The sequence below is a fragment of the Sesamum indicum genome, linkage group LG8 (genome assembly GCF_026168435.1).
Source record: "Sesamum indicum cultivar Baizhima isolate 11 linkage group LG8, ASM2616843v1, whole genome shotgun sequence".
Lineage (NCBI taxonomy): Eukaryota > Viridiplantae > Streptophyta > Magnoliopsida > Lamiales > Pedaliaceae > Sesamum > Sesamum indicum.
In genome coordinates, this window is record NC_142664.1 from 24,656,809 (window position 1) to 24,681,762 (window position 24,954).

General features: G+C 30.3%; 3 protein-coding genes across 3 annotated transcripts; 2 read left to right on the forward strand and 1 right to left on the reverse strand.

Moving 5' to 3' along the window:
- Positions 1-4,486: 4,486 nt before the first annotated feature.
- Positions 4,487-6,188, forward strand: LOC105168776 (transcription factor ILI5). The gene is made up of 2 exons (XM_011088923.3): positions 4,487-4,715; positions 5,681-6,188. Exons 1-2 carry the CDS (start codon positions 4,602-4,604, stop codon positions 5,834-5,836), a joined length of 270 nt encoding a protein of 89 aa, XP_011087225.1. The 5' UTR covers positions 4,487-4,601; the 3' UTR covers positions 5,837-6,188.
- Positions 6,189-12,549: 6,361 nt separating this feature from the next.
- On the forward strand, positions 12,550-15,623 carry LOC110012469 (uncharacterized). Its single transcript, XM_020696320.2, has 8 exons — positions 12,550-12,827; positions 12,935-13,066; positions 13,564-13,690; positions 13,991-14,059; positions 14,164-14,235; positions 14,616-14,687; positions 14,804-15,072; positions 15,430-15,623. Exons 1-8 carry the CDS (start codon positions 12,767-12,769, stop codon positions 15,504-15,506), a joined length of 879 nt encoding a protein of 292 aa, XP_020551979.1. The 5' UTR covers positions 12,550-12,766; the 3' UTR covers positions 15,507-15,623.
- A 1,315-nt stretch (positions 15,624-16,938) lies between these two features.
- LOC148787324 (uncharacterized) lies at positions 16,939-18,060 on the reverse strand. The gene has a single exon (XM_088883225.1). It carries the CDS (start codon positions 17,928-17,930, stop codon positions 17,121-17,123), a length of 810 nt encoding a protein of 269 aa, XP_088739351.1. The 5' UTR covers positions 17,931-18,060; the 3' UTR covers positions 16,939-17,120.
- Between the last annotated feature and the right edge of the window lie 6,894 nt (positions 18,061-24,954).

Here is a 24,954-nt window from a genome sequence, read left to right on the forward strand (position 1 = left end):
GGTGTGGACTATCTTTAGAGCAAAGATACGTATGTTCCTGTATATTGTATACTATGGTCGAAACAGTATCACCTTATCAGAGGGCTAGTAGCCATCTGGAATCATTCTTGAGAACATTGACATCATCTTCATTAACCAGCGCTCACCAAAGTTAGTCTCCTAAACGATCCAATTAACTTATTTATGGATAAGATCCGCATCGTAATAGCAATGAGATGGTGGTTCGATCACTAATTATAATATTATATTATATTTAAACTCCATTTCTCATTGAATTTAATGTCTTGAGGAGCCCGAGCATGCATGTCAATTGAAATTATTATGAGAATGTGATGTGATTTAATCGGATTAAAATTGCTTAACAGTATAGTTTTATGTGTTAAATTCATGGTGTGTTGAATTTATTTTTTTGGTGCATATTTCAATAGTTGAAATTTGATTCTAAGAGTTTTTCTTTTAATTTAGAATTAATTTGTAAAAAATTAAAAACAGCAAAAAATGGCACGGTGCACACAAACAGGCATCTGCTGCCTGCGGGCGCCCGTGACCGCGTGCAGCCAGCTTGCACACGCGCACGGCCTTGCCTGCATGCTGTTGGTGGCCATTTTTGACATGGGCATCAAAATTTTTAATTTCTATATTTTTATTTCCAAACATTTTTAAATTGCTAAAAATATTATTTTTCTTATTTATATTTGATATACTGTTGAGAAAGAATTCACTTTTAATTTGATTAGAAAAACTCAAATTTATTTATAATATGATTGGGATTATTATTTGAAATGTCCAAATAAATAATTTTGAACAAAGTATCTTATTCCTAATTATATTTTGAATACAAAAGTTGAAGGAAGAAGACTTCTTTTCTCTTAAAAAATTGAGAAAGAAAACTTTATTTTCTCTTGCAAAATCAAAAGAGGAAAAGTCAAAAAATAAGGACGACAACATGTTTTTTTTCCCCAAAAGTTGAAGAAAAAAAGTTGATTTTCTCTTCAAAAAAAGTCAATTTTCTTTTCCAAAGATGAAAGAAGTTAAATTAATTTTGTTTTACAACTTAATTAGGAAAATCCATATTTTGGTATTGTCATTAGGAAGTGTCCAAATTAACTTGAAATGAATGAATGATTGAGGAATTGGTGTGTTTTGTTTGATTGTCCACTAGCCCAAAAAACTAACTGAAATCCAAAAAATCAGAGCAACTTGCCAAGAAGGAATTGGGCTCTAAATTTTGGATATGTGGGAAGGATTTAATCACTTTTCGGAATTTTGGTGGTTCGGAGTTTTCAATTCAAAAAAAAAAATTAAAACCTCTAAAATCAAAAAATGCGATTTAGTTGTTGAGGATTTGATCATATATATTTTTATTTCTTCGACATGAAGAAATGCCGTCGCTTTATGATCACTACTTTAATTAACACTGTATTTAGAAAGAGGAAGTTGCTTTCGTAGCGCTTTGTGGAAATAAAAGACCCCATTTCATTAAATTTATTTAAAAGAAATACAATTTACTTCATGTGTTGATGAAACAGTGTAAAAAAAATTTTGTGAAAAAATAAAGTGCAATTTACTCCTATGACGAAGGAGGTAAATTGTATCATTTTTTAAATCATAAGGGTGTAAATTGCACTTTGTTTTTTTTAGAGGTTTTTTTGCACTTTTTCAATAATAAAGAGGGATTAATTATATTGAACCCGTTTTATCAGATAATAAATCTTATTTAAAAGTAATTTTTTATAATATTTGAATAAAATAAAATCGTTAAACCTGCAGGGTGTTAGCAATGATAATTTGTAGTTAATATTATTAATTAAAATTAGAGAAGCTTTTTAAAATGTTTAAGATAAGTTAGGAATTTTTTACTTTTTTTTTTTATAGAATCTTATAAGATGTTAAAATTTTATCTTTGAATCTTATAAGCTGGCTAATTTTTTTATTTTTAAATTCTATTATATTTATTGTTTTATTTAGGACATGTTAATTATATGATTTCTTTTTCTAAATTAAAATAAATAGTATAATTTTTCACATTAATGGGCATATATCAAATAAAAAAAACATATTAAAAGTTCAAGAAAAAAAATCTATTCATAATGATGTGAAGTAGCAGTTTATTTAAGTAAAAGTGGTGAATTATTATTTACTAAATAAATTAATTATAATCATTAATATCAAATATTTATATCGAACAATATTAGACATTAATTATAACAGTCATATATATACTAATCATTAATATCAGATTGTTATATCTAATAAACAACTAACTATTATTAAAGTGAAATAATATTTCCACACGTTGGTGGATTCTAACTCATAACCTTAAAATATGCGGCTTTATGTTTGTCAATTGAGTTAGACATCATTTACCGTAACAGTTTACTTATTAAAAGACACATGATATTTTTAAATTATTCTTTAATCTGTAGTTTGTGGGTAATAACGTAAAAACGTGTAAAGTTAATCTCTCTTCCTTTTTTTTTTTTTTTTAAAAAAAAATCTCATTCTAATTTTGTCGGCCTATTAATGCAAGGATGTTGACTCAATAGAAGACTTACTGCAGCCATTTGCACTCAATAGAACAGTTTTTCCATTCTAAAAAATTCAGACATAAAAAATGTGAATCATGACTTCGTCAATTATTTTTCATTCCTATTGAGTTCCAACTGTTTCAGTATGGCACGGGCTTTAGAACAATCACGGGATTCCTTCCAAATCCCACTTTTTTGTATAGTGTATAATTAATTAATTTACTAATAAAATACGTAAATCAATAATCATCCGTCGATGGAACTTGAACTAGACGTTATTGTCCCCTAACACCCTCTTAATAAACATAAAATGAACATTTATTCCAAAAGTGACAAGTCTGTGTCAGAAGCCCCTAGTATGTTGTGGTTATGCCCCTGTATAAGTTTGAACTAGAGGGCTTAACTCCAAATTTAGGGTTGAAATTTGAATTGGTTGGTAAATAGAGCCAAGACCTAATTATTGGTTTGTATGCTCCTTTCATATCTAGAGAAATTACCATAGAATATATGTTGATTAATCATTTCATAATTGCCAATTAAATACTACTTAAAGAGTACTATTTAGCTAAATTCACAAGACTGACTTAGTTAGAGGGTATTTGATGAGCTTATCAACAATTTAAAATCTTTTATAAAATGTTTCAAAACTTATAACATATAACAAAATATTTGATAAATTGTTCAAAAAATGAGCTACTTTTTCAGATTAAAAAATAAAATATTATGAATTTGTATATAAGCTGATTTTGAAAAAGTTCTTAAATTTAGTCATATTAGTTTCTTATCTTTTTGCATTCAAACATTTTAAAGAATTTATTAAAATAAATTCTAATATCTTAAATTTTAAAAATATTTCGTATAATATTTTTCAAATAAACTTAGAGACACACCTCTTTATGATATGCACTTTATACTGTTGTTCAAATCTTGAGACTCTACCATCGTAGCAAAATTATCCTAAGTACGAAACATTTGAATGAATTGACGGCATTAATTTATAAGATTTTGATAGGCAAAATAAAACTTTAATGTATTTATATATATACATCTTGAAGAAATTTTGATGTCAATGAAAAAATATGAAGTAATAATATCAAAATTTTTATTCAAAATATATATATGAAGTGATGATAATTTGATCTTATCACAACACATATAATTATTAGCAACAAAAATTTATTTGCATAAAATTATCGTTGCAAACAATTAATCCTAGGTACACCAATAGTGACAACACAAATATAGTTACAATTATATACGTATGTCACTAATTATTTATAATGATAATTTTGTACATGATTTTTTCATTACTAATTGTTGGTGATGATAACTTTTGTGCAAATATTATACCACTAAAACTACAGATATTATAACGTAATAATAATACAAAAATTGTTTTTTATTAATACATACTAATAACACATTTAATATCCTCATTTAATTTTTTGGTACTAAATATTCTCCTTTCTTATAGTAATTGTCTTTACGCTGAGACTTCTTTTTTCTTAAACCAGAAATTAAATAGCAGTCCAACAGACAACCCAACAGCCCAAACGCTATAAAATCACAAAACAAAGGTATCTTTCTGGTGGGATGTGAACAACAATGTTAATAATCTTGATTGATCAATCATGTGAGGACACGTGTTCAATTCCCTTGTAGGGGATTTGTCATTTGTACAATGTATACAGTAGTTGGGAGTGAAACTAGGGCGAAAGAAACCCTCGTCAGACAATGGGGATTTTGTAATTGCTTCTTTGGCAAAAGGGGCCAAAATTTGTGGGTCCAGTTGTACTGTAGGGTTAGCACACGTGGGGCCTTAGATGGGACCCACTGACATTTAATTTGGATTCAACTGCCTTTGTTCTTGGCCTTTTCTAACAGACCCTCACACTTTGATTTCCTTTTTAAGAGCCTCATCACTCTCCTTTAAGCTCCCCCCCCACCCCCACCCCCATCCCCCCAACACACACACACACACAAACCCCAACTCATTCTTGATAGTAATAGTGTTATATATACTAGTGTGTGTATTTGTGTGTGAGTGTGTGTTTTTCTTTCAAAGTTGAGGTAATGTCAAATAGGAGAGCAAGAGTTTCAAGAATTACAGAAGATGAGATCAATGATCTCATCTTGAAGCTGCAAGCCTTGTTGCCTGATTCTAGTTCAAGGTCTCATAATTCAATGGTAAGTTATTGTACTATGCATGCATCTTGCTTTTGATTCTAACTTGCTTCCACTGTTATCAACGATCATCGTAAGAAATATGATTTTTCTCTGATAGCTAAGTATTATTTGATAAAAGTAAAAAATCATGATCAATAATAATTAACCATGGCGTATTGACCATTATTTTAGCACATGAAACTTAAAACATGCATTAGTCGTGACTAAAAACAACGGTAGACATATATATATATGCTTTGTCCATAACTAAGAAATATGGTAAATACTTTGACCATGATCGCGGTTAATTTGATTAATTACTCTGAATTTGTAATGGTACTTATTTATAATAATGAGGTAAAATCCATTTCTTTTTTTTGTAATGAATAGAGATATTAAACGTCATGATCTCATGATCTCTATAATACGTCAACTGAGATGAGATAATATTTTCTTTTTTAGAGTCTAACTTTTTTTTCATAAATGAATTACACGGATATCTAAAACTTTTTTTTTTCCGCCAAACTTTGACTTTGACATTATGTTAAATGACTACTTGGTACAAAATTAAATTCATATTAAATACTGAAAGGTCGTAGAATGAAGCCTAAGCCATGAAAACCGGTGGTCACCCCCTCTAGCTGAATGAATCCATTTTTTGGTCATAAATCACATGCGTTGCAGTACAGGGCTTAAACAATTTGAGGTGCATAAACATGGAAAGAGACACTTTGGGACTGATACAATGAACAAGAAAAATGGTACAAGACTTCTCCAAAAGCAAGAAAATTTGGTCCAATTTCAAAGAGTAGTCGTAATTTTTTAAAGCAGAAAAAGTTGTAGCATGCATGAGATGACTTTATTCACTTGATAAACAGTATTTTTCACTCACTGCATATGCTGACATGGTGTTATGCATATTCAGCAGGAAAGTGAAATGCCAATTGCTGAACCCCTTACTTATTCGTTTTGGTTTGCAAAATTAGGTATCTGCATCAAAGATTGTGAAGGAGACATGCAATTACCTCAAAAAACTGCACAAAGAGGTGGATGATCTGAGTGAGAGACTATCTCAACTTCTGGCTTCAGGAGCCATCACTAGTACTAATGCAGATGCTATTAGTTCACTTTTACGACAATAAATCAACGTACGCGAATTCAATTGCAGTAGCATATTATTGAGCCGACCTGATGATTATATATATAGGGATCAGGACGTTCCTCGCCCATTTGTTACTTTTGTTGGAATGTGGTGACAGGCTCAACTTCCAAAAACCAATTATAGCTCGACGCAGATATTATACATGTGATCATCATTATGTTCGTAGCGTTCCCTCCATCTTTTTTACTAATAAAAACAAGAAATGGGGTAAAGGGATTAGGGTTAATTAGCAAGATGTTCACTTGACAGATTTTGTGTGCTGCAAGTTAGGTGGAATTAATTCTTGTATTTTTCATGTAGTTGTTGATATATATAAGTTTGTATTTTGTTCATTTGCTTTTATTTCATGGATATTGTTGTGATGGACGACAAGTTGTTGGTGTTTTTTTCTACCAAAATCATGATTTTGAGGGTCCAACATAAAGCTTAATTAGATATAGCTGACCAAAGCATTTATGTTGGATTTTCTTGTCCCAATTTCATCACCTAATAATTAGAAATAAAGATGAAGAGAGGGACCCTCACGCTGATAAAAATTAAGTGATAATAGTAATTATATTGTCACTAATTATGTATTACCTGATCAAACATTTTATTTTATTATAATCATAATTTTGATAGTGATAAATGTTATGTAAAAAAATAGTTACTATCGATAATCATTGAATAAAAAATTGTAAAAAACTATTGTCATATATAATTAGTGATGCATATATATATCGACAATAGGGTGAGAAAAATATATAAATTAACAAATATAGTTCTTATTACATATATTTGATAATTTACTAAGTAGTATAGATATATCTTTAATTAGTAACAATGGAAACTTTGAAAAAAAACATTTCATAACTAGAATTTATAACTGGTATTATGGCAAAACATAAATTGCATGTCTTCACTATTTAATATATTTTCTTTTACGTAATAAAATTAATTAACTGTAACTTAATATTTTATCAGTATCATCATTTTTATTGGTAGTGCCTACCTAAATAATTAAATACATAATTAAATGTAAATCAGCCGCACAAAATATATATAGATATATGTCCCCCACCCCACCAGGATTCTTTATTTTTCATGATATAATAAATCACGTGTGAAAGTAGATTATCTTTCGGTTCACATGCATTAAAACTTTTTAATTAAATTCCTTCTCCAACCATAAATAAATATTTGAATTCTCGCCTAATTATATTTTTCATCCAGTAAATTTTAATTTTCGTAAATTTAGGATACATTTGGTCGAAAAACTTTAAAAAACAACCGTCGCTTAGCTTCCACCAGCACGTGCAAGGCACATGAGACTTTTCAAACGATTTTAAAATTTCTAATCAAATATATCTTAATTTTACAAAAATTGAAATTATGTAGAATTATTTTGCAACCGTAACAATATATAAAGAACTAAAATGCCAAACAAGCATAATAGAGGATGGAAAATGATATCAAGCGTTTCAGTTCATTGGCCACCTCAATATATATATGCAGGGTAAATTCAGTCAAAATTATAAAATTAGTCCCACAATTTATGGTCATTTTAAAATTGACCACAAGCTTTACGAAATTTTAAGTTTAACCCCATATTTGTTAAAAATTACAAAAAGAGGCCAAAATGTTACCAAAAAAAGCCCCCTTCCACCAACAGAAGTTAAAATTAGGATGACCAATTATTTTACCCACGTGCACATGACTTTACAAGATTTTTTTGCCATTAGTTTTAATGTCTATCAACGTTGGGATTTTCTTTTTGCAATATGTTTGTGTTGTTTTCCAACTTTTAATTGAACACGGGGTTAAATTTAAAATTTCATAAAGCATGGATCAAGTTTAAAATAACCCTAAATTGTGGGATTAGTTTCGCAATTTTGCTGGTAAATTCACATAATCTTTTTAATGAATCGAATAATATTTTCCTCCTTGTGTTAGGCAAGAAATTGATCTTTGCCATTTTGGAGGGATTATATATATATATGTGTGTGTGTGTTTGTGTGAAAATTATAAAATGGAAATATGAAATCAACCTAACTACAACATGTTATTCTTTCTGCCGATAAATCTGGTGGATCCCTTTGTGGATATGTATGTACAATATCCATCAGAAATTGCCAATAGTCCCCCGACCCCATTCCTACCTAATAGAAACCCTATTTCATATTACATTACTATTAATCAATTTAATATTATATCAGTTCGATCAATAAATTTATATTAAATAGACAAATATAAATTATAATAAACTAACATTAAATAATCGGACAAACATCCACACATCCAATGAGCCAAACTTCCTTTGGATACTTGTTCAACAACTAATTTTGGATATTTAGGCTCTAACTAAAGCTATTAATTAAAGTCAACAAGAAGCATAAACTTAAGTTTTATCCTCAATTAATTAATATTTATCATAATTTTAACTATATCTAAAACGGATTTGAGTTATTGCTAGTTTTTTTGCCTTACATGTTGCAGTAATGACTAGTAGCTAGCTATTATACAAGTGTAATTAATATTCGTTATAATTTTTAATTATATATAAATTAATTAATTACAACAAAAGGTTATATTTTTTTAATACGGCGCCATTATTATATATACGGCTGAGCAAAAGTCGTTCATACTTTTAATGGATGTTGCTAGTGAGGAAAAAAGGTCAAATATTAGCGACTCAAGAATAGAAAGAATGTCCTGCTTACAAAGATTTGTCGGCTTAAATATGAAGATATATATATATATATATATATATACGTATTTAGATTATTTATTGGATCATAGTGATGCTCAAGTACGTAATTAACTTTATGTTGATTAGACAAGAAGAAAATTGTGGTGGGGAAAGCTGGAAATGTAATCAAGTATTTACAATTTAGTCCTCAAACTCTACCTATATATATCTCATACCAAATATGATTAACTAGTTACTATCCTGTGCCAAGATACACAATGAACATATCTTTAACAAAAAAATCATAAATATAAATGATTGAGACTCTTTAGTATAAAAATAATTAATTGATGAAAATTCAAATTTTAAAATTACAATAATTAATTTAGTGTAAATTAAGGGTGTCAATGAGTAGGGTACCCAAACCCATAGCATAATTCAAAAACTCAAATTCAGACCTATTGAATATTCTTAGATCTAGACCCATTAAAAAAATATAGATTGGATCTGAGTTGGGTCTCTACCCATCAATACTCATGGGTTTTTGTACTCCATTTGGATCCAAAGAGATTTTTCAATTGAATTAATTATCATTTATCGATCGATCTACTAGAATTGTGCAACTTTTGGTTAATCTATCGAAAATCGACTAAATCAAAATTTCGGTTTAATTTTGGTTATTTTTTTAGATTTTGATTATTCAGTTTGGTTTCAATTTTTTATGCATGTTAACTGAACCTAACCGAATATTATATTTAAAATATATATATAAATATAATTCAAATATAAAAAATATAAATACTAAGTAACTTAAGTATATGTATTTAAAATAAATATTATAATAATTATTATTAATACATACTTAATTATTAATATTTTATAATAAATAAATTAATATTATATTTTTTTTTATAACTTTCAATTAATTCGGTACAAAAATCTAATTGAACCAAAATAAGTTCAAATGTTATCAAACCAAATCAAATATTTTGGTTCAATATTTAGTCGCTATTTCCGCATACCGAAATTTCAATTAACTGAACTTTCGGTACATTCAGTTAACTGAATTGGATACCTCTACGATCTATATTCAAATGAACAAACCTAAAAAATTTTAAGACATCATAACAATATTATTTTTCTTTTAATTCAACTATGTACTTTTTTAAAATCATAAATAATTAAATAATTAATTATATAACTATATTGTTATGCTGAGTATATTTTTCAATATCTTCATAGGTAATATTGTTTGTTTGAAGACATGAAGTGATAAAATCAAATTTTAAAATTTTATAATATTAAATTTGATAGCTATTAAATATGTCGATTTGATATTTTCATAAGATGATTTTGTAAAAGGTATAATAAAAAATATAATATTTAAAAAATTCTATTGAAAAAGAATTATATGTGAATTAGTATTAATAATTCTAAAAAATTATTGATAAATTATGAAGAAATAAAAATAAAAAAATTAAATATATTAGCATGATTTACAGAAAAAAAATAATTTTTTAAGAAAAACTGGGTGTGAGACTAGGTCTGATACTACTCGGAAATTGGGTCTTGGTCGGATCTAGAGATCCTGAGTCTTGGTTTGGGTTTTAAGAGCTTGGGTAGGGTCTGATTATAAAATAATTTTGTGTGTTTTCATTGAATCTGGGACAAATAAAGTCCTATCCTACCCGTTTGCCCACACAAACCAAAAAGGGACCAGCTCACCATGCCGGATCAATCGATGTGGGCTTGGGCCATATCCCACCCAATCACAGAGAGGGCTTGACCCGAACGGCCACCCTGTCCTATCCTGGGCCAGGCCGGCCTAGTGAACAACTTCTTAACCAAGCATATGTTTTGGATTTAAATTGTTTATTTTGTGGAGGGGGTACATGGTTTTTTCACCTCCTTCCTGTTTTTTCTTGAGACTACATTTTGATGCAAAAATCGGGATTTAAGATAACGGTTCGGTAAAAGTATTTCAAATGACTCTTATCCCGATCAATATACTCAACGATTCCACAATGACTTGATGTTGATTTGACGATCTTCAGTAGTATAGCTTCACTTGATTAACTCGATTTAAATGAATAAGATTGAACGTTGGACTTGTTATGATAGCTCTCAACTAAATTTTTTTTTTAATACTTAAGTTAGTTTGAGTTCGAGGTTATAAGGGTAGCAAAGTGTGATTCAATTGTAATAAATAAATAAGATAAATATTATATTTTAGTCCCTCAAGTTCATTTCTTGACTTCAACATTCTTAAACTTTAATTTTTGTATCAGTTTGGTCCCTCTAACCATTTTTTGACTTTTTGGAGGAAAAAATGGATCAATTTACATTTGATCTTATCACTTTAATCCCTTAAATTTATAAAATTATTAAATTAGTCCCTTAACTCTATTTATTTATATCCTGAAATGAAGTTAAATATTAACGACTTAACGTTACGAACACAATCATCCAAAAAACTCCGGCAGTATTTAACTAAAGAGCTTGTAATAGAACATTATGCAAGAGTAATTGGATAATTATAGATCGACCAACAATTTTATTATTATTATTTTTTTAGAATTTGAATCGTCAAGCGAAACCTAGTGCTTTTTTTTTTCCTCCATGAATGGATTTGGAAAAATGAAACGGAAGTTTGAAAAATATGCAGATGACTTAGCTGGTCACCAGTTTCTAAGTTGACTTACAGCTTGCGAGTAATACTTGGAAGACTTTGTGCATATGGTGTGATTCTTGCATTCTTTCAAGTCTTCGACAGCTCAGTTATCTTCGAATTGAATTTTTTTATTTTATATTTTATTCTATATTTAAAAAAATAATGTATACACATGACATTATATATTAAATGAATTATTAGAAGATGCAATAGCATTTAGAATAGAAAATCAAATCCGACTTTACCCCATTAGAGTTTTTAGAACAATAAATAATAATATATACCCGGCCAATTTATATTTGAATATTAAAAATTGGTACAAGGTCAAGAAATTTATTGTATTTTTTATAATGTTGATATTACGATGTTTTAACATATTATAAGAGAAATTATCTAAATTGTAAGTTAATTGTATGATTAATTTTAAATACCAAACCGAGACGCATAAACTCCAAAGAAAGGTATACAGAAAGTTCGAATTTAGATTAATTAGGTTCAAAATATGATCAACTTATATGATAATTTAAAATATCTAATTATTGTGTAATTAGTATATATATATACAGGAACAAAATAAATAATCAATCATATAATAATTCACAATTTTTATTCTATATATTTTAATCGAACTTGAGTAGGCCTTAAAAGAATTTGGTAAAATACAAGTTGGTGCATTAAGTCAACTATAGCACTCAAACTATATAATTCCACTCACCTTCCAATATGAAATTCCTCTAGCTGTGTAAAGAGACAGCCCCCGTCGGAAATGCAAACTAAGTCAAAGTCTGCGGTAAACTATATTTCTGGTCCTATACTTTGGATCAAATTAATTTTGGTTTCTAATTTTTTAAAACATTATATCCATCCATCGTTTTATAAAATATTATGATTTTCTTCCATTCAGTTGCTTTTTTCTTAATATTTTTAAATTCAATTTTATCTATTGAGTTAAAATCATAATAATTTGTAAAATTATGAACCAAAATCGTGCCTCAAAAAATTTTAGGGACTATAATTAATTTTTTGCCCAAATTATAGAGACCACAAGTGTCATTTACCCTCAAAGTCTGCTATCAATTTTCATATTATTGGTCGTCGACTTGTGGAAAATATCAGACTGAATTTTTTATTTAAAATTTCATTATACTTTTTTTTTATCTCATTTAATATATACGCGTTATGTGTATAAATTTTTATCTTAAATAAAATAAATTACATAATTTTATACATATGGTGATGTATATTAAATTGAATAAATTTAGAATAAATAAATCCAATTCGGACTACAAGAAATCTCAACTCCAAAACTACATAAATAACTCCGTTTCTTCCTCTCCATCATTTCTTTGTCCTCAGTCCAGCTGAGTTCAGACAAAGCTATCAATTATTAGGATAGAAATATGTGTAATAATTAGACTCTGACAAAACCTGAACCAGACAAAAACTCTATGTCAAAAGTCGCATATATCTTCAGAATGTTGATCATACATATATTTATATACATACATGCACACACATGATCATGTCCATGAAGAGACAGTAATATTGCTGCACCGAATCAGTCTCCATTCATGGCCTTCAATGTCTCTCTTCTCTTCGCATTCCTCTTAATTTTCTTGGTATCTGCTAATGGTAATTAAAGAACCATCCACTTTGCCTGAAAATTCTCTTCTTTATTTCATACTCTCATTTTTTATTTCGTTTTCGTACTTGCTTTCTTACATCTTTACTGAATTCAGGGAGATCGTTGCAGACGAACTACACCAACGTAAGAACCGAGCTCGAACGAGTTTTAAGTTCTGACTATATGAGAGTTAAAGCAGTTTCCCTGGCCACGGATTCTTACACTGGGAAAACAAATTACAGCGATGGTTCGTATTCAAGTTATTTGTTTCTTATGCTAGTATTTTATTATAATGTAAATGAATCGAGTCCAATTTGGTATGTCATAGTTCAAAATTTTTTCAATTTTTACCCAACTTTAAATATTATATTTGGGTTGAGTCTGATTGTTAATAAAGTTGAGTTTAAACCAGCTTACGATGGTCCAAAAGAAACACTGTAATAAATATTAATTAATTATTACTTTATAACTTTTAGTCATTGTTTCCACATATCATAGACCTAAAATATTAATTATAACTAAAATTCATTATAGATCTTTCGGTTATAATTAAAAACCATAAAAAATATCAATTATCCTCGACCAAACGTAATTTTTCATATTTCATTTGATCGTATGGATATAGCAACGACTCCTAATAATCCTAACATTATAAGTATTTACAAAATAAGGAATACTTCATTCTTTTGTCGTGCTCGTCAATTAGTTGTCGTATTTTGACGATGTAGTAGTTGATTGATTCAGTATTAGGGTTGGCGGCATTATGCACACAATATCCGTGGCTGTTGGAGGACAATGAGGATCCATGCCTTCCACCCAAATGGACATGGATACAATGTAATTCTGATGTCTCACCACGCGTTATTGAATTGTAAGTAGTTCATTTTATTCATAACATAATTATAAATGCTCAAATCCACCTTATTCATAACAAAAGCTTATTGAAATTATATATTTAACTATTTCAGGAGGGAAGTAATTGTATACTTAGTCTTTTTTTCGCCACCCCCCAAATATATATATATATATCTTTTCCTCACCATTTTTTGGTCAATTTTTGCAGCTACACACACATATATATATATATATATATATACTGTTTTTATCATCAATTAATTTGTTAATTCTTGAAATGTTTGGTAATTTTGATGTAAATAAAAACACATGACAGGGATCTTAACAGCAAAATTCTGTTCGGACAGCTACCAGACTTCAGCACCATGGATGCTCTTCAGATAATGTAAATATGCAAATTCCTTGATTTCTCTCAATGTGTATGTATTAATTTATCTTTGTTATTTAAGTTAAATTTGATGAGTTTCCCATTTTCTATTTAAATTGCAGAGATTTATCGCAGAACGGTCTGTCTGGACCCATTCCTTCATTTCTTGGCACATTTCCAGATCTACAGGAACTGTTAGTTAACTCTATACTCCACCTCTTTATTCATAAGTTTTTGAAACCTTTAATTACATTGCTATAGTTTCAGAATTAAGAGGATGTTTGGGTTTGGGTGAGCTTATAAGTTTTTTAAAATACCCTATAAAATATCGCATAGCTTATATAGATATCGGGAACTTATAACTGATAAGCCCCTTTTATAAAACTTAAAAGTTGTTAATTTATTTTTAAGTTTTAACCAAACCCCTTCAATTTTGAAAATATCATTCACAAAATTAAATTGTAATTACAAACATTTTCATTGGTTAATTAATAATTTTATTTTATCCAACTACTTCAACAATTTATTGGAATTTGAAATGTCATATGGACTTATAACATTGTGTTTCTCAAAGGAACTTGGCATACAACCTCTTCACTGGAGCAGTACCTGATTCTCTAGCATGCAACGACAAGTTGAAATTAAGGTAAGATATATAATTATCAAAACCCTCGTAATTAGTTACCATACATGCACTCTCATCATTACATAACCTTCATTCATTATTACATTGTTTAATAATTTCTTCAACTGTTCCGGCAGTGTGGAAGGTAATGCCGACCTGCTCACATCCACTTCATGTTCAACATCCGACACTCCCTCTCCAACAGCAAACAGAAACACTGATAGCAGCAGCACCGGCAGCTTCCGGACTCCGGCAACGACCTCCCGAAAGAAGAGTAACCTGCCCGTAATACTCGGGGCCACGATTTCAGCCTTCGTGGTTTTCTGGATTGCTGTTGGGATTTTTGCGATATTTCGCCACAAAGCTAGAACAGCGGCCGCCGTTGCTGAAGCCTGTGCACCACCAGGTCAGTTGTAAACTTATTAAACTTTTTACGTGTTTAAAATATCAGTTCTGAAAAATTACATTTTTGGTACCATATGTTAGTGTCTTTTTAAATATAGTCTCATTTATTATGATTTTCTCGTATTATATTCTAAAAGTTGAAAGCTTTCTCAATGTTAGTTCTAATAGGTATTTTTCGTCCAATAATTAACGGGACATGTACAGAAAATGCTAATGACTCGAATAATTATTGAACGAAAAATACACGTGAAAACTAAATTGTGAAAATTTTCAACTTATAAGATGTAATATAGCAACATCGTAACAAAGGAAACTAAATTGGCTAAATTGCTTTTTTTTTTTTTCTCTTTTTTAACAGGTCCGAGCAACCCCAAGGATAATATACCCATGGAGGAAATTCCCATGAATGCTCGTCCTTCTAATATGAGCCCCTAATATTATTCATTTTTGTATCATTTCTTCTGTGATTTTCCAGTTTTTCCACCTGAAAATGTACATTGTTACATACCATTTAAACAACGCACAATAGCTGGATTTAAATTGATTTTTGAATTTCGCAGAGGCAATAGAAATTGAGAGAATAATGGAAGAACTCGAAATTGAAAGAAAATAATTTATTTTTGAATGAATTCTTTCTCATAATAGTATTTGCATGTATTGAGAAAAGAGTTATAACATAAAATAAATTTTAAATGGGTAAATTTTGGATAATCTCATAAAGCTATGAATTTAGCCAAAAACTAAGGAAACATCCTAACGATAATGTGGTAAAATATGATGCACAAACAACTAAAATATACTAATGAAATTAACTGAAATGAATTAAAAATACAAAAAATTAAAAAATATATTCAGATAGTGGTTGAAATGATGATATTTATTGACAAACAACTACTTCGCATGACTATAATGGTGAGGGATTAGGTCCTTGAGGAAAAAGTCGTGGTAAATTAATATAAATTAATTATGATTTCATAACAGTTATTAGTCGTTGTTTCTACAAGGGTGGCTAAAATGTTAGTTAGAGTCAAAATCATAGCAAATATTTTATCTATAACCAAAAATCACGACGATATTGATAAAACATGGTAAAAATTTAAATTTTTACTTTGCTTTTATTTAATCATAGTTAATAATACTAATTTATCATAATTTTTAAGTTGTGATTATTTGTAATATAATAAAAACTCAACTTTTTTTTTTTTTTTGCATTAGATTCACTCCAATATGAATGGAGTGGAGTCAGTTCTCATGAATAAAACCTTGCTCAAACAGTAAAGTTAAAACTTTACAATGAAGAGAGTATAGTTCTAAATTTCATATGTATAAATGTGTGTTTATTTTTTTAAATGTATCATTTCATTTAAAATTATTAATATATTTAATTAAATTTGTATTTAAATATAACTAATGAAGTGATAAAACTCGTAGTTACTTTAGAAAAAAAAAAAACAAAAGGAAAAGCCCAAATCCCAAACTATTATTTGTCCATGCTTGATTTTGTTTTTATTTAAATTTTCATTTTTTTATGAAAAATATTATTTTCAGAGTTTTGTTATTTTTCTTTCAAAATAAAAAATATTAAATTTCAATTTTTTGTAAGTTTTCTTTCCAAAGTTAAAATATATTTGAATTATTTGACAATTTTGTACTTTATGTTCATAATGGTGTCAGAGTAATATATTTCTTAATTTAAATTAAATTGATACTTATATTTTTATTGATTTGAAATCAATAGTGATATATATCAACGCATTATAAAAATATGTATTATTAGTTTATTAAAGTACTAATTAAATATATATATGTATTCATTTATTAAAACAATGATTAAAATGATATTAATAATAAAAAAATTTCAATGAAATTTAAGTATAAACAAATAATTCTTATTTTCATCAACATTTTGAAAATTAAAAATAAAACCAAACAAGAACGATTATGCTGCTCAACTGGATCCCATCTTTAATTACAGCCTCATCACATTCTTCAAATTATTTAAAAACCCCAAAAGAAATAGAGAGAGAGAGAGAGAGAGATTCTTTTCAACTAATAAATCCGTAAAAACAAGCAAAACAACAGGACCAACACAACGTATTGAGACCCAAACAAACTCATGTCGATCAAATTTTCGACAATCTGATTTCTTGAACTCTGATCTTCATTTTTCATCGCCAATCCCATTCCCAACCGGAAATTCTCATTCACGGCGTCGCAGTTGAGGAGAAAATCTTTGCCGTAGCCCACCATCGCCGCCACCTCGTAAATCTGCGCACTGACCTCGCCCGCAGCCGTCGATCCGACCTTCCCCAGATCGCTCCGGCACGACGTCAGGTCCTCGATCGCCTCGGTGATCGACGCAGTCATCTCGCTCCTTTCCTCGTTACTCTGCCTCTCCACATCAGGGTTGACCCGCATTATCCGCAAGATGTTGCTGAGTTGACCCACCGCGTGGCCCAACGACCTCGTGCAGTTCCCCGAGGCGGGTCCAGGTTGGGTTTCGTTGAACGCCGCCGAAATAATGGTGGAGAGATCCCCGACGGAGGTTTGTAGAGAGAGGATGAAAATATCGTTGGGGTCTGCACTGGGTGGGGTTCTAATGGCGGAAAACGCGGTTATGCAGGAGAATTCGGTTCCAGATGGGGCGCAGAATTCTCGGACTGCTGGAGTCCGGCGGGGCGACGATGAGTCCGAGCAGTGCTTGCGCACGAGGGAGATGATTATCCCGCCGATGATTAGCGCTAATAGGATGATTAAGGAGAAGAAAACGAGGATTAAGGTTCTGTTCCTTCGGCGTAATGATGAGAGGCGGTCTTCTTGAAGGAGAGTGGGTTTCGAGGAGGGGTTTGAAGCATCCATTGCTGCTTCCACCAAGCAGAGTGGAATTGTAGTGAATGGGGTTCGGAGGAAAGAGCGTTGAATGCCGAGTTTGCATAGTTACTACGAATTACGAGAATTAGGGGAAATTCTTGTCGGCTGAATCATTGAAAAGTGGAAACAGTTTATAGATGCATAATTCCTTATATTTAATATAAAAGCAGTTTATTAAATTGACAATACATTCAAATAAAATAAATAGATAAAAAATTATTACTTAAAAATATATAAACCAATATTTGTGGCATCCAAACACACATTATTATTATATGTGGAATCCAAGTAACATTTCACATATTATTATATGTGCTTTATTTTAATTTTCTTCAATTTGTAAATTAATTATATAGTATCCGTATTTTACAAAGAGTGAAATTATGAATTTATTTTAAATAAAGTTTTTCTTTAATGAACAACATCTGTATATAGATCTAGGAGTGCTTGGTTGACATTTATCTGTCGATTAATGAAAACATTCAGATGTACTCGTGATTTAAAACTGAAATTTAAATGGGAAGTACTTTGCATTTGTTATCCAAAATTACGAAATTTTTAGTATTTGCTAACACCGTTAAATAATTTGAAGCACCGTGAGTGCATCGACTTTATCTAAAATAAAATTATTGTACATAATTTCAAGATACAATGTTTTATTACTTTTTCAATTAATTATCCGTTTATAAGATCAGATAATAACGTAGGTTTTGTATTATTTTTTCTTTCACAGACGATCATTTCATGTAAGTATCCTTGAAAAACTCCAAAATATTTGGTGTGAGATCGGACATAATCTTTTTTTCTTTAATGGTTGAGATTGATCCTTTATGGAAAAAGTGTAGGAAGTTTCCTCACATGTATCTTTGACTTCTCTTGTTGAGAGGGCTACCAACAACAGTTCTATTAGTATAGCAATAATTTTATATACAATTTTTAATATTTTGTTATTAATACTATAATTTTTTTGTAGTAGTAGCCCTGTCCAAGTCCTCGGCCCCAACCCGCCTTGACTCGATTAATCATATAAAGCCATTTTTTTTCAAATTTTAAAATAATAAATATCTTCTTAATTCAAATTATGTGACATTCATCATATGAATCTAGCTGAATTATTTATAAAACGTACGGAGATCAGAGATGTGTCCGTCAGAAACTCGAGACTCGCTCTAAACCAAATAAATTTGTAAAATTATGATCGGAGCCAATTCAGGATCAGTTTAGTTAGCCCCAATTTCAATCCATTCCGAACATGTCGGGATATACATGGCTCCTATTTACTCACACTCATTGTCAAGCCTAAATATATATACAAATAATAATTGGTGGCATGTAATAGTATTTGAAATGTAATTTCTTGCAACAAAATTTCACGTCATTCATAAACGAAAATTTCTTACATTTAATTAATAGCATTAGTTACTATACCGGAACAAAAAGTAAAGAAATGCTATGTACAAATATAGCATATAATACAAACACCACAAAAATCTATAATCAAAACTGTGGAAATAATAATCGAAGTAGTCAGAGTGGCTCTCCGTGAAAGGATTATTGAAATCAACAAGGATAGACTCTCTTCCATTCAAGAATCCAATGCTATTCACCATATACCTCCTTGCTTTCTCCACTCCCAATTTCACTTCATGCACTCCCATCCTCTCTCCACCCTCCACCACCATATCAACATCTACAAAGACAACAAACATTTAAAAGCACTAGTTGCTACAGCCACGGTCCAAACCTTCATGTTGTCCATCTCCCAATAAGTCAACAATTCGACATCCGTGTAAACGCCAACATGCTCATGGATCAGTGGAGACGGCTCAACGAGTCTTGCACCCATGTCCTACTCTCGGACAATCGTCGCTTGACTAGGGAGTTATTGGTCGTGGAGGACAAAACCTTATATGGAAAGGGTTAAATCCATTTTGATCCCATGTGATATATAAAAATATCAATAATTTCCTTATGAAATTTTTAATATCAAAAATCACCCTCATGTTACGAATAAATAGTCACCCCGCCCCCTGGTCAATTTGAGCCTATTTTTTTAAACACAATGACTAAAATACCCCTTCTAGTCAACTAGTCAAACTTAAGCTTATTAATATATAATTATTTTAATTTATAATAAGTAGAATTTAATACTATTAAAACATATTTATAATATATATAATTATAATTTAAAAAAAATAAAAAAATAATTATAAACCCCACCCACACCACCCACCCCAACCCCCCACCCCTGTCTTCTTCCCCCCGCCCGCCTGCAAACCCCCTCCCCACCCCCACCCCTCTCGCCTGCAACCCCCTCCCCCCTCCCCTTCCCTCCCCGCACGCCCTTCTGAGCGACGCCGGTCGCCTTCGAAGTCCGTCGCCCAGGTGAGGAGGGCCGGGCGCGGCCCTCTTCTTCAGAAACCGCCGCCGCCGTTGCAATTTTTTTTTATAATTTAATTTAAATAATATTTTATTATATAAATAATTAAATAATTATTATATATTTTAAATAATCATTATAAAGATAATATTTTATTATTAATAAATATATATAATATTATATATTAACTGTGAGAGAAGGGCAAAAATGTCAAAAAAAATGTATTTTCATAGAAAAATCGCAGTCAAAGCGCGTGTGGCACAAATTTTGTACGGAGGGATTTTTTTAAACTTTATTTTGTATCACAGAGGGGTTTTTGATACTTTAATTTTCATAGGGGGCTTTTTAAACATTCCTATTATCACAGGGGGATCTCTGAATTTTTTCCGTTATGAAAATATTGATGAGGTTGAGTTCATGGATGGCAACTTGGATCAAACCAGAGAAAAATGGGGTAGGGTTAGACTCGATGATTGTGTTCTTGTCTTTCTTTCTTGCATATGGAAGACAAGATCAAGGTACTAGAGACGAGGATTAGCGTTAGAAGTAGCAAGGAGGAGAAGAGGAAGAAGAGTTTAGAATTGTGGAGTGTTGTGTGGTTTTTGTGGGGAGGGTTGTTGGTTCTCAAGAAGGGTATCTTTGATAGATATGGTGAAGCTTTCATTGGTTGATTCATGGTTTTGGTTTTAGTTCTAATTGGGAAGTCATCTAATTTGAGTGGGTTAGTTGGTGTGGGAATTAATGTGCAATTGGAGGAAATTTTGAGTTTATCAAGGGGCAATAATTTGTTGAGTGGGTGTGGTAATTTTCGTCCAGATTAAATCAAATTCAATTAAATATATATATATTTATAACGTAATTAATTAAATTTTATATTTAATATATAATAAATATATTATATTTATAATACAATTAATTCGTATATAATTATACTCGAGTTGGAGATATAATTTTTGGAAGATGACGAGGTTGGGAGGTTGGAAATTTGTTGGTTGACTTGAAGTCAATTCTTGGTAACTAGTAATAATTGTGAAGTTGAGTGTAGAAGGGGTAGTGTTCCTTGCAATTCGTCACTATCATAAAATTTTGAATTTTCTTGTGGAAATCACGTCCTATTGCCATGAATATTAATAATTTAAAAAAAGAATATATCTTTCAAGAATTTTTCAATCATTAAATAAAATGAGAGGAGGCGGCAATAAGTATGAAAAGACATGGAAAACTAGAAATGTGATTAATGGTGAATTTCGGTGAATGGTGAGAAAGAAGAGGCATTTATAGCATAGGAATTTAATCATGAAATGTTTTGATGTAAATTATGAAATAATCATGTACCTTTTAAGAGAATATACACTTGCTCTATGATAGCCATAGGTTGTTTAAATAATTTACATTTTTCCCATTTTTATTCTTTTTTTTTATAGTATTTCTTACAATGTTTTTACTCTATTGCCCTTAAATACTCAACAACCAACTTGCTCCAATGGAGAGACAAGAAGAATTTTTTTAAAATGCCCCTCATTTCGTGTTATTACTGTATAGTTGTACATCTTTTAAATTGCAAAGATACACAAACCTAATACTAAAATGCTCAGGATTTGTAAACAATCAACACTCATTTCCTTGTTCTTGACATAAATACCCTCAGAAGGGAGCAAAACATGAAAACCAACACCAAGTACTGTGAGCAGAACAAAGCTATAGTTAGTACATGGTATTCCCTAGCCAACATGAAAGAAGCCAAAATACTTTGAACACTTGGATCAAACATTTCCTTAATCACATCCTTCTTCTCCAAAATGGCTAAGCTATTCAACATATACATCTGAGCCTTTTCAATCCTCACCATCACTTTCTTGATCATCACAACCTCCCGTGGTGTCGCCCCTTCCTCGCCCAATCCCTCTAAACACCTGTCGAGGTTATTCGTTGCTTGGGCCGTCGAGTTCCTCAGTTCTCTCATCATCACTTCATCAAAAGCCAAGATTCCCTCATCCAGGTCGAGGTAATTATCAATCATGATTAGGGACCTGTTCAGTTGACTGATCGTGTCAGTGAACAGTTTTTGACAGTCAGTTAACACGAGCCCGATGTGCTTGTTCTCCATCTTTGAGCTGAGTTTTTTAGCAAGTGTCCCTATGCTGTAAAATTCGAAAAAAGCTGCTCTGATGGAGAGTCCAAATATATAAGATGCATGGATCTTGTGGCCGTAACTGCTGAGAGGTGACAGAGAATCAACGCAGGTTTGATAGTACCGAGCGAAACGACAGACAGAATGAATGGCTGCGGTTGGACGGACAGACAGGGAGTGGGACTCCGTGCGGTGTTTGAGGACAGTGAAAACTGAGATTATTGCAAAGATTATGAGGGTGAAGAGGATGATCAAGAAAAGGATGAAGAGTTGCTTTCTCTTCTGTCTTGAGGATTGATCTTCCGTGGAGTTCACTAGGGCTTGGTCCATAGTGTTTAGTGCGAATACCAACTTTGAGATTGGGAGATAATTCTTAAAAGAAATTGGGAATTTTTTTATTATTTGTTTATTTATTTATGGATGTAAGAAACGTATTGATTGGTTTAATGTGAAGTAGTTGGTGGAATGTCACTAGACAACGATGATAATCACTTGAAAAATTGGATGGTTGACGTCGGACTGGGACAGAGTTTTCTTTGCAGTAAATGAGTCCACCAAAATAGAGTTTTGATAGATACTTTGTGCCCATCTTTATTGCAATTCTTGTTGTATTTTTTATTTCATTTTGTATATATATATATATGTTTATGTATATACTTTTTTTTAAGAAAAAGTGAGATATATTTTTTATATACATGGAGTGTATATAAAAAATAAAATAGAAAAAGCAACATAAATTGCATAAAAAATCGAATTCATGATTCGTGACAAGTACTAGGAATTTTACTTTGAAAGTTCTGGGAAATTCACTGTTATGATTCATAATATTATAGGTGATAAATACCAAAAACGAGTATGAAACTTTTTCTTCAAACGTAGTCAATGCGTAAAATATTGTGTCCTTTAATTGGAATTTTATGGATTTATTTAAAAAAAAAAATACTTTTCAATATAAGGGGATGTTTGTGGATCTATTATAAGCCGCACAACTCTTAATTTACGACTATCTTAAGACGTTTGATAGTATCATAAATCCCAAAGTGAGAGGTTGGGGACAGATATCTAGAATCATTCTTATAATAAACTACTCCAAAATAAGGAGTCTGTGCAATTTATAAGTCACAAGACGTTTTCTAAATAATAAGTGAGAATAATTATACACATATATATTCAACATGAAAAGTTGTTCTAAATTTTAAGTTATAAACTACTTAATTAAGTTAACTAGTAGATTTTTTTAGGTAAAAGATGAATAAGGTCTTTATATTTTAGATATGTATTTCTAAAAGATTAATGGAAGTATATGTATCCGTTTTTCCCACAAAGTGTCCAAAATTTTGTTAAATATATCTTGTCAATGTTTATTCCAAAAAAAGCATGTCTAAGTTGAAGGAGATATAATGTTTGTTTGTTTTTAAAGATGCACTCATTATTTTGGTTAATTATTAACTTTTTTTTAAGATCAAATAGTCAATAAAATAATTTGAAGAAAATGCGATTTTAGCTCTATAAATTAGGGGTAGCAATTTTGATCTTGTATCTTTAAATATTGAAAACAATTTTAGTCCTTTTAGGCCAATTTGATTAGAAAATTCCCAATAATTAATCAGATCAACACTTAAATTAGGGCTTTCGGCGAATTTGATAATATGACAGCCCGATGCTTTCCAAAAGAAAGTAAATGGTTAATTCCACAAAACAAAAAAAGATTTTTTACCGTACAAATCTAAATTTTTAGTTATTTCTTACAAAATCGACCATAGTCAATTCCCCTTTTGATTTGGGAGTATTGACTACACCCCTAATTCTGAGCTTCATGTTACTCTTACCAAGTGACATGTCAGATCCAGGGCATCCCAATTGGATTGACTGGGATGACAGTTTCTCATTCCGAATCTGTAAAATCAGAATTTTGATCAAATCACACATCGATATCTTTTTTAATAGAAATTGACTTGCCAAAAAAAAAAAATACAACTTGAAAAAATTTGTCATATCATCAAATTCACCAAAGCCCCAATTTAAGTCTTGACATAGCTGATGATATAAAATTTGGGCCGGAAAAAATTAAAATTATCACCTTTATTAAAGTTACAGAATCAAATTGCGAATTTTAATTGCACAGAACGAAAATTGCCACCACTACTCACTTAAAAGACTAAAAGAGTATTTTTGCCGAATAATTTTTATCTTTACCATTTGTTGTATATCTATTATACTATTTTATTTCTTTCTTTTTAATTTTAACTAATTAACTTATGAATTACTTTTTCTTTAAAATAATAAAAATGTAATTTTTCCTTCTAATAATTTAATATTAATTTACTAGAAAAAGTATTCAAGATAATTAATTAGGAGCGACATATATATATATATATGACATGAGGACGATACCATTCAACTAATTAATTCAATGATAGAAGTGTTACGTTTTATTAGTTGAAGGGTGAATGCAACCAAACGTATAGTTGAAGGGTCTAAAATGCATTTAACCATAAAAA